The 17644-nt window shown below is 44.5% G+C and overlaps 1 protein-coding gene across 1 annotated transcript; it reads left to right on the forward strand.

Moving 5' to 3' along the window:
• Positions 1 to 13585: 13585 nt before the first annotated feature.
• On the forward strand, positions 13586 to 14985 carry LOC137504715 (zinc finger protein 418-like; the record flags this gene model as incomplete). The annotated part of the gene is made up of 3 exons (XM_068233300.1): positions 13586 to 13783; positions 14091 to 14591; positions 14677 to 14985. Coding segments are annotated over exons 1-3 (1008 nt in total), but the record flags the coding sequence as incomplete, so codon positions are not given.
• Between the last annotated feature and the right edge of the window lie 2659 nt (positions 14986 to 17644).

A 17644-nucleotide genomic window follows, 5' to 3' on the forward strand; every position in this document is an offset into this window, starting at 1 on the left:
TAATTTAGAAAATAACATCTATTAAAAAAAAATAATTTCATTATGTTGCATTTATTTTTAAAAGATCTGTTTTTTCTTTTTTTCACAGGACCAAGATGCCGCTCCTTCTGCATCCGTAATTAGCAATAAAGGCGGAGAAAAATTGGCACATAATGGTTACCTATATTTTTTTGATAGATGCAGCAAAGACAAACCAAAAGATTTTTGGCGATGCATCCGAAAATGCTGTGATCCCAAATGCTTGGGTAGGGTGCACACTTCTGCAACAACAAGAGAAGTTGTGAAAATTTTGAGGGAACACAATCATGGCCCTACTCCAGAGTTGCTACTGGTTTCTAATGTACGAAACGCCATAAAGGAAAGAGCAAAAAGAACTTTGAAAGTTCCGTCGGTAGTAATAAATAGTACATTGCGGAATGTTCCTCCGGCAGTTTTAGGATTACTCCCACCACGCATTTGTTTAACACAAATGATACGTTCAGTACGCAAGGCACTTACAGTTACTCCTCCGGCACCAACAAGTGTTCAGGATTTAAACATTCCTGAACAGTACAAAATGTATTGGGTAACGGAGGAGGAATGTGAGGTGTTCTTGCAGTACGACTCAGGGCCGGAGGATCCACATAGGATATTAATTTTTGCCAGGAGCACAATCAAAGCTTGGATACATACAGTGAAAGATATCTATGGAGACGGAACCTTCAAGATTTCACCTCTGATTTTCAAGCAGGTGTTTGTGCTCATGGCAAGACGAGTAGACTATGTGATTCCGCTACTGTACGCTTTACTACCGAACAAATTACAAAGGACGTACCACAAATTATTTGCCGCGATCCACCGACTTTGGCCCGACCTAAACCCTGAACACTATTCCACTGATTTTGAAATGGCATCCTTAAATGCTGTCAGAGCTATCTTCCCCTCCTGCAGCATTGATGGTTGTTTATTTCATTTGACGCGGAATATCAAAAGAAAATTGGACTCATTGGGACTAAGTCAGAAATACATTTCTGACCCAGAGTTTGCTTTACGTGCACGCATGGTAGCGGCTCTGGCTTTTGTCCCAGTTCTAGATTTAGAACCGGCAACAGATGCCATCAAATGTGAAATTGGCCAAGACTTACAACCTGTGCTTCGGTGGTTTACTCGTGTCTATGTCGGTGTCAGAGAGGGTATGCAGGTGACACCGATTTTTCCACCAGCTTGGTGGTCGGTGTACGAGCGTACTCTTGATGGCCGGGATCGGACAAATAATGTCGTGGAAGCGGAACATCGCAAATTACGTACAGAATTTGGAATGGAACACTCTACCTTTTGGCGTTTCGTTGATGGCTTAAGAACAATTCAGAAAGGAAGAGATGCCTTGGTGGAGCTGTTCGTGAGGGGAGAACGTGCTCCACCAAAAAGAAGAACATACAAAGATTCCAACGAACGAATATTGAAGATTGTGACAGAATACAACAGACGTACTTTCGTGGAATATCTCCGTGGTATTGCATTTAACATCGCTTTAGATTGAGAAACAAAAACAATCACTTTGGCTACAACCATAGACATTTATGAAAATTACTCCGTGACTAATGTAATTTCCTTCTTGCATGTGAAATGGTAAACAAAATTTATAAAGATCTACAAAAAATTCTGAATTATGCAAATTAAAACAGTGCATGAAAATTAACAATATGTACAGTGAATTGATAATAATAAATACTACGATGTACAAATTACTACTTCAAGAGACAGTGATATAAAGTAGTCATAATCGAAAATTTCTAAGAAAATTTTTATATTTAGAAGAGTTTGATACATTTACCTTTACATAAGTTTAAAAATTTAAAAACGGTGATACACTAAACATTATGTATTAAATTAGTAAACAAGATATTTTAACAATATATTTTAATTTTGCATGTGCTGTTGGAATTGTTAATGTACATTGTAATGGTCATTATTTTGTACTATATTTTTGTTTGTATGTTGTTTAATTACATACAGATGCAATTAAATTGCTAAAATAACTGCACATTGTTAGCAAATTACTTATAATGTAATAAAGTATTAGAAATTAATTGAAAATAGCAAGCTTAATCTGCTTGATAAACAGAAACCGAAATTGTGATAATTCCCTTGGTGAGTATCATACATATAAATGGAAACAAATTTTTAAAAATAGGAGGAATAACATTTACTATTTATTTGTCAGATTGTTACGCACAGACTAAATGAAAATTTAGGAAACATGTGTCTCCTTTGTTTACATTGTAATGCGGTACTGTGCAGAAGCGCCGTTAAGCAGATAGGCGATCAACGTCAAATCAGCGGCAGGGGATCTTTGCCATGTGAAATGGGACAGCCTGTAACTTAATGAACAGAATGGATAGCATCCTGTGCATCCGTTATCACAAGGGTAACAGGTAGTAGAGGGAGGGGGTAAATTCGCTGAGGACAGGAGCTTTGAGATTCAACACCCGCAAAACTCATGTACGAAGGAGAAATCGTACCACTCCTGCACATCCTCACCATAGGGGGGAGGGTGAAGGGTTGAGATAGGGTAGCTGTGCCTGCACCCTGAAAAGTGATGGTGGATGCAGACACAAACAAGCACAGATAACAAACAAAAAGATGGTTATGGGGGTTGTAACGGAAGGATAATATAGTGGTTAAGAATGTTACTTTAATTGTTATAAACTTGAAAAAATATGATGGTTTTAAAATGAAGATAATAAAGGAGACACAGGTGAAACATGCGAAGGAAGCAGAAAGACAATGGTAGAGCTTGTGGAGTACGGTACTCTACAGGAAGACACAGGTAAAAGTTTAAGTTAAAATTATGTTTTTGTAGGTAGTCATCATAACGTGAAATTTTAGATTATTGACTGGTAGTTTATTTAAATTGAACTTGCCCAACTATTAAACATAATCTTAAAATATAAAACACTGAAGGGCATGCACATAATCATGTGCGTAGGGCCTGGGGTCGAATCATTCGACTTTGACACCGGGCCCGGCTTATAAAGAGTCGGTGAGGGGCCCGGGGGGCACATGCCCGTTTACAGGGCCGTGCTGCCTGTGCCGCTGCTCTGAATGCTATTGAGGTTGCACTGTAATGGAGGGGGGAGCCACGGGGAGAGCAGCCCGACCACTACCTCCCTTGCTCTCCCCCGGGCTCCCCCCTATAAATTAAGAGTAAGCGTGCAGGGTAGTGGAGCTATACTAAAGTCCACACCTTATTCACAGGTTACAATAATCGCTGGACTCCTCCTGCTCTGCATTGATGATGATACACACGCTGCTGCCTGTTTGCACGGACAAAGCGTGTGTATCAGCATCTATGGGTAGCGCAAGAAGACATGCGACTATTGGAACATGTGACGGAGGTGATTACTTTACTATATCGCTACTACCCTGCATGCTCACTCTGAATTTAGAAGGGGGCATCACAGGGAGAGGAAGCTTGAAAGAGCTCGGGCTGCCCTCCCCGCGGCTGAGGATAACCCCTCCATTATTGGGGTGTGGTCACCTACCTGACCTATCCTGACGGACAGCTACCTAACCTACCATGGTGGGCAGCTACATAATCTATCCTATCCTGAAGGGCAGCTACCTAATCTATACTGGGGGGCAGCTGCCTAACCGATCCTGTAAAGCACATACCTTACATATCCTGGGGGGCACAGAAGTAAGCTATCCTGGGGGGCACCTACCGAACCTATCCTTGGGGGCACATATCTAAGCTATCCTGGGGTGCAGATACATAACCTAAGTAGTAGTTGGAGGCGCCCGTGTCGGATCGGGAGGACTATAGGTAGGGTCCCCAGATTGTATGCGTGTATGTGGACAATATTATCAAGGCTCTATAATTCTAAAGGAAGCCTACCTTATTAGTAGTAATCAAACCGTATAAAAAGAAGATCAGATTTATTTGTGCACATCGACAACGCGTTTCACGGTCGTAGCCGCTTCATCAGGTCAAATATACGTGCTTGAAATAAAAACATATAAAACAGGTCAGAAAGGCGCTCAGGACCCAAACGGAAGAAAAATAATACTAATAATAAAATAAGGTAAAATAAAACACAATTTCAGTATCCAAAAAACATAGATATAAAATACATAGCATAGGTATACAAGTATACAGATATACAGCATAAGTAGTGTTGGGCGAACAGTGTTCGCCACTGTTCGGGTTCTGCAGAACATCACCCTGTTCGGGTGATGTTCGAGTTCGGCCGAACACCTGACGGTGCTCGGCCAAACCGTTCGGCCACATGGCCGAACTAAGAGCGCATGGCCGAACGTTCCCCGAACGTTCGGCTAGCGCTGTGATTGGCCGAACGGGTCACGTGGTTCGGACCCGAACGCGCTCTGATTGGCCGAACGGTCACGTGGTTCGGGTAAATAAATACCCGAACCACGTCATATCTCCGCCATTTGTCTGTGGGTTTAGCTTTGGGTAGGCAGGCAGGGTAGTTCGCGCTCCAGCCACGCTAGCCAGGGTCCCCCCCAGTCATTGTGTGTCACTGCTGGGAACAGTAGTACACCGCTCGTTCAGCCACACTATATAGCATTCTGTGTACTGTTCTGTGTCTGCTGGGAATAGTGGTACACCGCTCGTTCAGCCACACTATATAGCATTCTGTGTACTGTTCTGTGTCTGCTGGGAACAGTAGTACACCGCTCGTTCAGCCACACTATATAGCATTCTGTGTACTGTTCTGTGTCTGCTGGGAATAGTGGTACACCGCTCGTTCAGCCACACTATATAGCATTCTGTGTACTGTTCTGTGTCTGCTGGGAACAGTAGTACACCGCTCGTTCAGCCACACTATATAGCATTCTGTGTACTGTTCTGTGTCTGCTGGGAATAGTGGTACACCGCTCGTTCAGCCACACTATATAGCATTCTGTGTACTGTTCTGTGTCTGCTGGGAACAGTAGTACACCGCTCGTTCAGCCACACTATATAGCATTCTGTGTACTGTTCTGTGTCCGCTGGGAATAGTGGTACACCGCTCGTTCAGCCACACTATATAGCATTCTGTGTACTGTTCTGTGTCTGCTGGGAACAGTAGTACACCGCTCGTTCAGCCACACTATATAGCATTCTGTGTACTGTTCTGTGTCTGCTGGGAATAGTGGTACACCGCTCGTTCAGCCACACTATATAGCATTCTGTGTACTGTTCTGTGTCTGCTGGGAACAGTAGTACACCGCTCGTTCAGCCACACTATATAGCATTCTGTGTACTGTTCTGTGTCTGCTGGGAATAGTGGTACACCGCTCGTTCAGCCACACTATATAGCATTCTGTGTACTGTTCTGTGTCTGCTGGGAACAGTAGTACACCGCTCGTTCAGCCACACTATATAGCATTCTGTGTACTGTTCTGTGTCTGCTGGGAATAGTGGTACACCGCTCGTTCAGCCACACTATATAGCATTCTGTGTACTGTTCTGTGTCTGCTGCCCGGCAGCCAGCGTTATGTCGGAACGCTGTTTCAGTGCTGCCGGAGGCATCGTCACAGATCGGCGTATCCGCCTCTCTACAGAAAATGCAGACCGTCTGACTCAAATTAAAATGAATCAATCTTGGATTGGAAATGACTACGCAACACTCCAGGACCCCAACCAAGTAACATGACCAATGAACATCTGGGATGGTGTAGCGTTTCCGGTCCCTGTTTATTGAACCTCTCATCTGTATTACATTTATGACTGCATGGCGGCAAAAAGCATTGCTGCTATATCCGCACGCTTTTTGTCCTCATGCAAGGCCTGGGTTGTTGTGTCTCAAAAACCGTGGCCTTCTCCTCCTGCGCCTGCTCCTGTTCCATCACGTCTGCTGCTGCTGGGTTAGCGTTGCTGCGTGGTCCCTGTTTATTGAACCACTTATCTTTATTACATTTATGACTGCATGGCGGTACAAAGCATGCTATCCGCACGCTTCTTGCCCTCATGCAAGGCCTGGGTTGTTGTGTCTCACAAAGCGTGGCCTTCTCCTCCTGCGCCTGCTCCTGTTCCATCGCGTCTGCTGCTGCTGCTGCTGCTGGGTTAGCGTTGCCGGTCCCTGTTTATGGAACCTCTTATCTTTATTACATTTATGACTGCATGGCGGTACAAAGCATGCTATCCGCACGCTTCTTGCCCTCATGCAAGGCCGGGGTTGTTGTGTCTCACAAAGCGTGGCCTTCTCCTCCTGCGCCTCCTCCTGTTCCATCACGTGTGCTGCTGCTGGGTTAGCGTTACCGGTCCCTTTTCCTGGAACCTCTTATATGTATTACATTTATGACTGCATGCCGACAAAAAACATGTTACCTGTGCAAAGAAAACAGACATTTCCCGCATTTAAAAGACAGTTTTCCCTTTGAAACTTTAAAATCGATTTTCTCAAAAACTATAAGCTCTTTTTGCTAATTTTTTTTTCCTCTTGTACCCACTCCCAAGGTGCACATACCCTGTAAATTTGGGGTATGTAGCATGTAAGGAGGCTTTACAAACCACAAAAGTTCGGGTCCCCATTGACTTCCATTATGTTCGGAGTTCGGGTCGAACACCCGAACATCGCGGCCATGTTCGGCCTGTTCGACCCGAACCCGAACATCTAGATGTTCGCCCAACACTAAGCATAAGTAAGTACATGGAGTTTGAATAGCCCAGGTCTTCAAATACATAGCTTGAGTATTCCTATTTGAATAGCATAGGTAATCCAATGTTATCGTATATATAACAGAAGCGATTATGGTAGCGAAGGGGTTACTAGTGTGTACACAACCCATACATATAGTTACGCCAAATGACAAGAGACTGACATTAGAGAGGGGAAAAAATAGTATAGTATGTCAGTGGGGGGGGGGGGGTATAACAGTGAGGCAATAGTATACTGGGATAACATAAGTATATATACCTGGGGATATAGTTGGTTACCCTTATAGTAAGACGGGAATATGGTTAAGTAAAAATAGAGGAGAAATGCAGGGAAAACGAGGGGAGGGGAAGAGATGAGATCAGTATCAGCAAAAAATAGTAGCGTTCCCGTCAGGGAGAGAGGAGTGTAGAGAATACGCTAGATGGCATAGAGACATAGAACGTTTAAAATGTGTACAGAAAAGTAAGCTAGAATTTACCTATAATATCCTGCTGTCGGCCTGGGCGCCATATGAACGCCGCTGTCAGGGCTGTGTCTATAAATGAACTGACACTTCCTATAGGGGCGGAGGGGGTGGGTGTAGTCCACTTCCTCCACGCTCCTGCGTGGCGGAATGTGATTGGACAAAGGAGTCCGGGCAGGCGCGGCCCCAAGATAGAGAAAAGTATCTCTTCCCAGGATACGCCAATCGGTGCCCGCCACCTAATGCGTCAATTGACCGCGTACGTTACTGCGTAGTAATGGACGCCAGGTGGAAGGCCGGCGTCCATCGGGAAGGCGTGTCAATGGGCGTGCCTGTAGCCATAGCGACATGTAACACGCCGAAAAGAGCGTGCATGTCAACAATGGCCAGTACCCGTGTATATGGTAATGTGAGGGGGCAGCATGTCTTAACATAGAGGCGGAGGAAGGAAAGGGTATGACGGGGGCACGCTATGGCTACAGGCACGCCCATTGACACGCCTAGAGTTGAGCTGAAATTTTCGTAATTTCGCATTACTATAATTACGCATGCGAAATTTGCGATTACGATGCGAAATTAGCGTAGCGAAATTGCCATTAAAATCGTAATTGAAAATACCGTAAGCGTAATTTTCAACGTGAAATTTCGCAATTCGTTCATGCCGTAATTTCGCATTAAACGCTACCGTAATTTTGCGTTAAACCGTAACGCTCCGTATAATATAAAAAAGCCGCCGACTTTAAGGGTTAATAGCAAAGCCCCCTTAAATGCTAAGAGCCTCAAATTTGGAGAATATATTAAGGAGATCAGGAGGAATAAGAGGAAAAATTTTTTTTTCAAAAAGACCTTATAGTTTTTGAGAAAATCGATGTTAAAGTTTCAAAGGAAAAATGTAAACATTTAAAAACCCGCCGACTTTAACGGTTAATAGCAAAGCCTGCTTAAAGTTTAGGAACACCAAATTCCCAGGGTATATTAAGGGGATCAGTGGGAATAAGAGGAAATTTTTTTTTTCAAAAAGACCTTATAGTTTTTGAGAAAATCGATTTTTAAGTTTCAAGGGCGAAAATGTCTTTTAAATGCGGAAAATGTCAATTTTTTTTGCACAGGTAACAATAGTGTATTATTTTCATAGATTCCCCCAAGTGGGAAGAGTTTTACTTACTTCGTTCTGAGTGTGGGAAATATAAAAAAAAAACGACGTGGGGTCCCCCCTCCCAGACCTCTTTAACCCCTTGTCCCCCATGCAGGCTGGGATAGTCAGAATGCGGAGCACCGGCCGCGTGGGGCTCCGCACCCTGACTATACCAGCCCGCATGGTCCATGGATTGGGGGGTCTCGGAAGGGGAGGGGCAGCCAAGCTTTCCCCTCCCCCTCCGAGCCCTTGCCCAATCCAAGGACAAGGGGCTCTTCTCCACCTCCGATGGGCGGTGGAGGTGGAGGCCGCGATTTCCTGGGTGGGGGGTTCATGGTGGAATCTGGGAGTGCCCTTTAAAAAGGGGTCCCCCAGATGCCCACCCCCCCTCCCAGGAGAAATGAGTATAGAGGTACTTGTACCCCTTACCCATTTCCTTTAAGAGTTAAAAGTAAATAAACACACAAACACATAGAAAAAGTATTTTAATTGAACAAAAAACATAACCACGAAAAAAGTCCTTTAATATTCTTAATTAACCATTAATACTTACCTGTCCCTTTAAATAAATGATCCCACGCAATATCCTCGGAAATGTTCTATCAGTTACAATGTAACAAAGTTATTACAATGTAACAACTTTGTTACATTGTAACTACGCCGCACCCGACGCCACTCGCCGCTCAGCCGCCGCATACGCGTCCGTGCAGGACGCTAAGTCCCCGCAGCTCCCGCTGTCCACCCCATTTGGTGTTCCTAAACTTTAAGCAGGCTTTGCTATTAACCGTTAAAGTCGGCGGGTTTTTAAATGTTTACATTTTCCTTTGAAACTTTAACATCGATTTTCTCAAAAACTATAAGGTCTTTTTGAAAAAAAAATGTTTCCTCTTATTCCTCCCGATCTCCTTAATATATTCTCTAAATTTGAGGCTCTTAGCATTTAAGGGGGCTTTGCTATTAACCCTTAAAGTCGGCGGCTTTTTTATATTATACGGAGCGTTACGGTTTAACGCGAAATTACGGTAGCGTTTAATGCGAAATTACGGCATGATACGACTGTAATGCGAAAATTACGCGAAAATTACGCTTACGCGAAATTTCGCGAAATCCTTCTTCATTACGATTATGTACTTACGGCCATAATCGTAATTACACTAATTACGCGAAATTTCGCAAAATCGTAATTAGGTCATTACGCTCATCTTCCCGATGGACGCCGGCCTTCCACCTGGCGTCCATTATTACGCAGTAACGTACGCGGTCAATTGACGCATTAGGTGGCGGGCACCGATTGGCGTATCCTGGGAAGAGATACTTTTCTCTATCTTGGGGCCGCACCTGCCCGGACTCCTTTGTCCAATCACATTCCGCCACGCAGGAGCGTGGAGGAAGGGGACTACGCCCACCCCCTCCGCCCCTATAGGAAGTGTCAGTTCATTTATAGACACAGCCCTGACAGCGGCGTTCATATGGCGCCCAGGCTGACAGCAGGATATTATAGGTAAATTCTAGCTTACTTTTCTGTACACATTTTAAACGTTCTATGTCTCTATGCCATCTAGCGTATTCTCTACACTCCTCTCTCCCTGACGGGAACGCTACTATTTTTTGCTGATACTGATCTCATCTCTTCCCCTCCCCTCGTTTTCCCTGCATTTCTCCTCTATTTTTACTTAACCATATTCCCGTCTTACTATAAGGGTAACCAACTATATCCCCAGGTATATATACTTATGTTATCCCAGCATACTATTGCCTCACTGTTATAACCCCCCCCCCACTGACATACTATACTATTTTTTCCCCTCTCTAATGTCAGTCTCTTGTCATTTGGCGTAACTATATGTATGGGTTGTGTACACACTAGTAACCCCTTCGCTACCATAATCGCTTCTGTTATATATACGATAACATTGGATTACCTATGCTATTCAAATAGGAATACTCAAGCTATGTATTTGAAGACCTGGGCTATTCAAACTCCATGTACTTACTTATGCTGTATATCTGTATACTTGTATACCTATGCTATGTATTTTATATCTATGTTTTTTGGATACTGAAATTGTGTTTTATTTTACCTTATTTTATTATTAGTATTATTTTTCTTCCGTTTGGGTCCTGAGCGCCTTTCTGACCTGTTTTATATGTTTTTATTTCAAGCACGTATATTTGACCTGATGAAGCGGCTACGACCGTGAAACGCGTTGTCGATGTGCACAAATAAATCTGATCTTCTTTTTATACGGTTTGATTACTACTAATAAGGTAGGCTACCTTTAGAATTATAGAGCCTTGATAATATTGTCCACATACACGCATACAATCTGGGGACCCTACCTATAGTCCTCCCGATCCGACACGGGCGCCTCCAACTACTACTTAGCTTATGCCATATCCTCTTGAAGGATTCACAGATACCAGGTACTCCCTGTTGTATCTGAATTTTTCTCTGGAGTGACGACCGAACCGGACGGTTAAAGGCCGAGTGAGGGCGGTACTCCCTCACATGCCTAGATGAGTGGTTGCCTTCAGCAACCGACACTTGTGAGTATTATTCTTACTCTATTCTTTGTATAACGGTTGTCCAACGTTAATACACCAGATTGGGCTCCCGATCTCCCTGTATTTTTGTCTTTTCAAGTCTGGAGATACATAACCTATCATGGTGGGCAGCTACATAATATATCCTAGGGTGAAACTACCTAATCGATACTGTGGGGCAGCTACATAATCTATGCTGGGGGGCAACTAAATAATCGATACTGTGGCCCAGCTACCTAATCTATACTGTATAATTAATTACTTTTGTTTCTGCTGATGTGTGTTCACCGTCGCAGGGTAGCAAGTACATTGGAGAACACATATTCGTCCTGTCCCGGGGCTCTTTATCTTTATGTAATGTTCAGCCCCGCAATATCTTGACCTGTACAATACCCATCTGGCATTTGTGGCAATGCAGCGGTTGTACTCGTCTGCACTCCACACCGACATGTGCCGTTGGGAATTGCCATCTGCTGATTCATTGCACCTAGACTGGGTTGATCCAATGATACACTTTTAGAAGGTTTTCGCTGTGTCAGTCCGCATGTCGTGAGCTGACCACGAAAACAATTCAACAAACGTTACAGAATCTGAGTTACAGTACTTGGCCCTTCTAGTGCACAAAGATGGAGAGCTACACCGTGCCCGCTGAGAGGCAGGAACTTTATGCTAGCAGGATAAAGATCACATGATAAGGGTGATCAGTTGAACTCATTAAAGTCCGGGATTGAATGAGCAGTGGTGGGTGGGGCTGAGGAAAGTCGCAATATATATAGATCTCGCTGGTCAGTCTATGGTTTTCTGCAGTTGCATATACTTACGTGTGAGCGCTAGAGATGGGCCGAACCTCAGATTTTAGGTTCGCGAACCCTGTTCGCGAACTTCAGCAAAAGTTTCGGTTCGCAAAAAAAGTTCACGAAACGCAATAGACTTCAATGGGGAGGCGAACTTTCAAAGTTTTTAAAAATTCTATCAACTGGAAAAAAGATAGAAAACATGTTTCAAAAGCTATAATACCTGGAGCCACACGTAATTGAGTGAAATACACATCATTGCTGGAGGACCCGTCCACCCTCCCTCATCCAAACAAGGTCCTTTATACCATTTGCCTACCTACACTAATTAGTTATGGGACAGCTGCTACACACTCTGCTAGGGAGATTTTAATCTCCCTACACCCTTCTACCTATTCCCTCCTCCCTCCTACCGGAGGGAGGTGGGTCTCTTCTGCCAGGGAATTATACTATTTTCAAAACCAGTATACATCATACCATAGCTGGGAATCGAACCCAGATCTCAATGTGTGGTGGGCACGTCACCCTAAGCACTGTACCACTACAGAAGCAAGTGAAGCTAGCCTAAAATTTAACATTTATGCTCAATGCAATAGAACCATTAGGTTGCTTAAAGGAGAACTGTAGTGAGAGGTATATGGAGGCTGCCATATTGATTTCCTTTTAAGCTATACCAGTTGCCTGGCAGCCCTGCTGATCTATTTGTCTGCAGTAGTGTGAATCACACCAGAAACAAGCATGCAGCTAATCTTGTCAGATCTTACAAAAATGTCAAACACCAGATCTGCTGCATGCTTGTTCAGGGTCTAGGGCTAAAAGTATTGGAGGCAGAGGATCTGCAGGATAGCCAGGTAACTGGTATTGCTTAAAAGGAAATCAATGTGGTAGCCTCAATATACCTTTAAATACAGTTCTCCTTTAAAGGGAACCTTAACTGAGAGTGATATGGATGTTTCCTGTAAACAATACCAGTTGCCTGGCAGTCCAGCTGATCTTTGTGACTGCAATAGTGGCTGAATCACACCCTGAAACAAGCATGCAGCTAATCCAGTCTGACTTCAGTCAGAGCACCTGATCTGCATGCTTGTTCAGGGGCTGTGGCTAAAAGTATTAGAGACACAGGATTAGCAGGCGATTCCGGCAACTGGTATTATTTTAAAAGGAAAAATCCATATCCTTCTCCGTTTAGGTTCCCTTTAAGGATTTGTATCATAAAAGCCAACTCACATTGGCTGGGATTTGAACCTGGGTCTCACTGTATGGTGGACAAGCACACTAACCACTATTCAAACTGAAGCTGGCCTGAAATTGCTGGCTTAAAATTTACTATTTATGTTTAGAGATGGGCCGAACCTCCGATTTTCGGTTATCGAACCGGGTTCGCAAACTTTCACGGAAGTTTTGGTTCGCGGAAAAGTTCTCGAACTCCAATAGACTTCAATGGGGATGCGAACATTAAAAAAAAAATGATGCTGGCCACAAAACTGATGGAAAAGATGTTTCAAGGGGTCTAACACCTGGAGGGGGGCATGGCGGAGTGGGATACATGCCAAAAGTCCCTGGAAAAAATCTTGATTGGACGCAAAGCAGCGTTTTAAGGGCAGAAATCACATTGAATGCTAAATGACAGGCCTAAAGTGCTTTAAAACATCTTGCATGTGTATACATCAATCAGGTAGTGTAATTAAGGTACTGCTTCACACCGACACACCAAACTCACCGTGTAACGCACCGCAAACAGCTGTTTGTGTAGTGACGGCCGTGCTGGACTGGTGCGCGCAACATGGAGAGAGTGCAGGTTTTGGTGGCTTTACAGCCCATATGGTTCAATGAACAGAACAGGTATGCAGTGGCGGGTTGACTGAACAGTACAGGTATGCAGTGGCAGTATCACTGAACAGAACAGTTTAACCCACCACTGCATACCTGTACTGTTCATTGAACCCGCCACTGCATACCTGTTCTGTTCAGTCAACCCGCCACTGCATACCTGTTCTGTGAAGAGATGTATGTGAGGAGTGATCAGCAGTCTGTGGAGGAGGGTGACATGATGAGGACAAATAAAGAAGAGGAAACTGTTACAGAGAGCAAAACGGGGTGGAGTCCCGGCATCAGGAACCTCTCAGAGACTCGTCTCTCTGAATCCACAGACTGTACAACGGATGATGATGTCATTGGACAAGAATCTCCTGCAGATATCCTGGTTACCCCAAATATTCTCCCAGACTCCACTCACCTGTCTAACCCTGAAGGGCCCCATACCCAGCACAGCTCTCCACCTGCTAGAGGGTCTCATTCCTGTTACACATGTGGGAAATGTTTTTTATGTAAATCACATCTTATCAGACATGAGAGATCTCACACAGGTGAGAAGCCGTATTCATGTGCTGAGTGTGGGAAATGTTTTGGAGAGAAAGGGAACCTTATCAGACATGAGAGATCTCCCACTGGTGAGAAGCCGTATTCATGTGGTGAGTGTGGGAAATGATTTTGGAGAGAAAGGAAACATTATCAGACATGAGAGATCTCCCACAGGTGAGAAGCCGTATTCATGTGCTGAGTGTGGGAAATGTTTTGGAGAGAAAGGAAAACTTATCAGACATGAGAGATCTCCCACAGGTGAGAAGCCGTATTCATGTGGTGAGTGTGGGAAATGTTTTGTAGAGAAAGGAAACCTTATCAGACATGAGAGATCTCCCACTGGTGAGAAGCCATATTCATGTGGTGAGTGTGGGAAATGTTTTGGAGAGAAAGGAAACCTTATCAGACATGAGAGATCTCACACAGGTGAGAAGCCGTATTCATGTGCTGAGTGTGGGAAATGTTTTGGAGAGAAAGGAAAACTTATCAGACATGAGAGATCTCCCACAGGTGAGAAGCCGTATTCATGTGCTGAGTGTGGGAAATGTTTTGGAGAGAAAGGAAACCTTATCAGGCATGAGAGATCTCCCACTGGTGAGAAGCCGTATTCATGTGGTGAGTGTGGGAAATGTTTTGTAGAGAAAGGAAACATTATCAGACATGAGAGATCTCCCACTGGTGAGAAGCCGTATTCATGTGGTGAGTGTGGGAAATGATTTTGGAGAGAAAGGAAACCTTATCAGACATGAGAGATCTCCCACTGGTGAGAAGCCGTATTCATGTGCTGAGTGTGGGAAATGTTTTGGAGAGAAAGGAAACCTTATCAGACATGAGAGATCTCACACAGGTGAGAAGCCGTATTCATGTGCTGAGTGTGGGAAATGTTTTGGAGAGAAAGGAAAACTTATCAGACATGAGAGATCTCCCACAGGTGAGAAGCCGTATTCATGTGCTGAGTGTGGGAAATGTTTTGGAGAGAAAGGAAAACTTATCAGACATGAGAGATCTCCCACAGGTGAGAAGCCGTATTCATGTGCTGAGTGTGGGAAATGTTTTGGAGAGAAAGGAAACCTTATCAGGCATGAGAGATCTCCCACTGGTGAGAAGCCGTATTCATGTGCTGAGTGTGGGAAATGTTTTGAACAGTGGCGGGTTTACTGAACAGAACAGGTATGCAGTGGCGGGTTCACAGAACAGGTATGCAGCCAGGAACAAGCTAAGCCTAACTAATCTTTCCCTATGAGAGACAGTCTGCAGCAGCTCGCCCTACTCTCACTAACGCAGGCACACGAGGGAGCGTAATGGCCGCTGCCTGCCTTTTCTTAGGGGGGGGGAGTGGCTCCAGGGGCTAGTGTAGCCTAATTGGCTACACTGGGCCTGCTGACTGTGATGTAGAGGGTCAAAGTTGACAGCTCAGGGTGCATTATGGGGCAAACCGAACTTCCGCTAAAGTTTGAAAAAGTTCGCGACCGCCCTATACTATACAACCTATACTCACATCCAGACTCAATTTGGCACATTGAAATTGCATCGAAACACCAACATTAAACCGAATACCTTCAAACCCTTTACATTATAGCTGGCACCCAGTACTTACACCAACATGGCAAAGTACTTGCAGCAAGGTCTGACATGACACTCAATACTCACACCTGCGCACAGCCTCCACATGGCACCCACTCACATAACCAGTACTAGCACCCGAAGTACATGCACTCAAAACCAACATGACACACAACACACACCCAGAGCTAGCACCCAGTGCCGCCATGACAAATATTTGAACCTATGTTATACACAATACCTGCAACCGAAAAAACACGTTTCATCTGCAGTAGTAAAATTTGCAATAAGCTTACACTTGATGCCCAGCACCCACAGCAAACACTCACATAGGACATCCAGTACTTGCACCAACAACTCCAAAAGCACTGAGTACCTGTAATCAACACGTACATGATGGTTGATACACACCCATACAGCCAGAATCCTCAAGACACCCTGTTCCAGCGCCCAGAAGCAACATGGCACACACACAGCATCTAACTTTAGCACCCACATGACAATAAATACCCAACTAACCGGCACCCATGACACATATGTCACCACCATGTACTCACTCCAAGTACCCACTTGGCATTCAGTATTTGCACCTAAGACCCACATACCCCCATAATCAACCACCACATTGCCCAGTACTCACACGTCAACAAGTCACAAAGCCATTTTATGCACATAGTACCCGTCCATGGCCAGCACCCAAAACAGCATCCCAGTACCCATCCTCCCCTATGACACAAAGTCTGCATGATACTGCTATAAAAGATGTGTGTGTGTGTGTGTGTGTGTGTGTGTGTGTGTGTGTGTGTGTGTGTGTGTGTGTGTGTGTGTGTGTGTGTGTGTGTGTGTGTGTGTGTGTGTGTGTGTGTGTGTGTGTGTGTGTGTGTGTGTGTGTGTGTGTGTGTTAGGGGTGTGGTTTTTTAAAGAGGAAGTGCAACGGCAAAACATGCCCTGGGGGGACACTCACCTCGGAAGGGTGGAAGACTAAGAATCCTAATCCTAATGAGGCTTCCAACGCCGTCCTCCGTCCTTCGGGGTTCTCGCTGTAGCCCAGACGTGACGTAATATTTACATTCCTGGCTCCTGCGCAGGCGCTCTGACGGCTGTCGGCTCCAAATACCCGATCGCCGTCGGGTACGCTCTAATGCACAGTCGCAAATCTACAGCGCATGCACAGTAGAGCGGACCCGACGGAGATCGGGTATTTCCGTATATTTCAGAGCTGAAAACAGCCACAGCGCACCAGCTGGAGACATGAAAACTAAATATTGAAATTACAGTTGGGCCTGTCGCAAACTGTTCAGAGGGCTGCAGAGAGAACCACGTGGGAATGAGGACGGCGTGGCACGTGGGAAAGAGGACGGCGTGGGAAGCTTGATTGGGATCGGGAGTGTTCCACCACCCTAGGTGAGTACCCCCCAGGGCATCTTTTTGAACTTACAGAGTCTCTTTAAGACTGCATTATGCTTTCTGGAGAGGGGATATTAAATACACAATTTAGCCACCCATTCGCCTCATAGCTGGTACCCACATCTGACACTCATATGAGAACAAATATCTGCTCCCAAATAATCCATGGATTAAAAATCCATGTGATGCCCAAAGCCCACACATAACCAGCAACCAGTACATGCATGGCAACAAGGATCCTCTGCAAGGCCCTGAATTGGTGATGTAAAAGACACATTTTATCAGTATCAAACGATGTATTTATATTCTGCTTAGTTGACACGCAACTTTCCACGCACCTTGACCTGCGTTCAAAGTCGCTTAACGATAATTAGCATTAAGCTGAAGAACAACTAACGGAAATTATCGTTTGCGGATGTTAACGAATGTAACGCTGTACGTTTTTCACCTAACGGAAAATAGCATTTAGAAATATATATAGACTCTTCTTCGAACGATAAATAGCGTTAAAAATAGAACGGTGAAGAGCGTTAAGAATCAAACGGTGAATAGCGTTAAGAATCGTTTCTGTCACAACATTAAATATTTATGAACGGTAAATATCGTTAAGCAATTATGGTCATATCGATGATGCCCGGACTCTTAACGTTAAATTGCGTTAAGAGTAAAGATTTTAGCGATAACGGCGTGCGCCATTTTTCATAGGCGCCATTTTCTGATGAATGCAGAGCGC

The sequence above is a fragment of the Hyperolius riggenbachi genome, chromosome 4 (genome assembly GCF_040937935.1).
Source record: "Hyperolius riggenbachi isolate aHypRig1 chromosome 4, aHypRig1.pri, whole genome shotgun sequence".
In the NCBI taxonomy this organism is placed as follows: Eukaryota; Metazoa; Chordata; class Amphibia; order Anura; family Hyperoliidae; genus Hyperolius; species Hyperolius riggenbachi.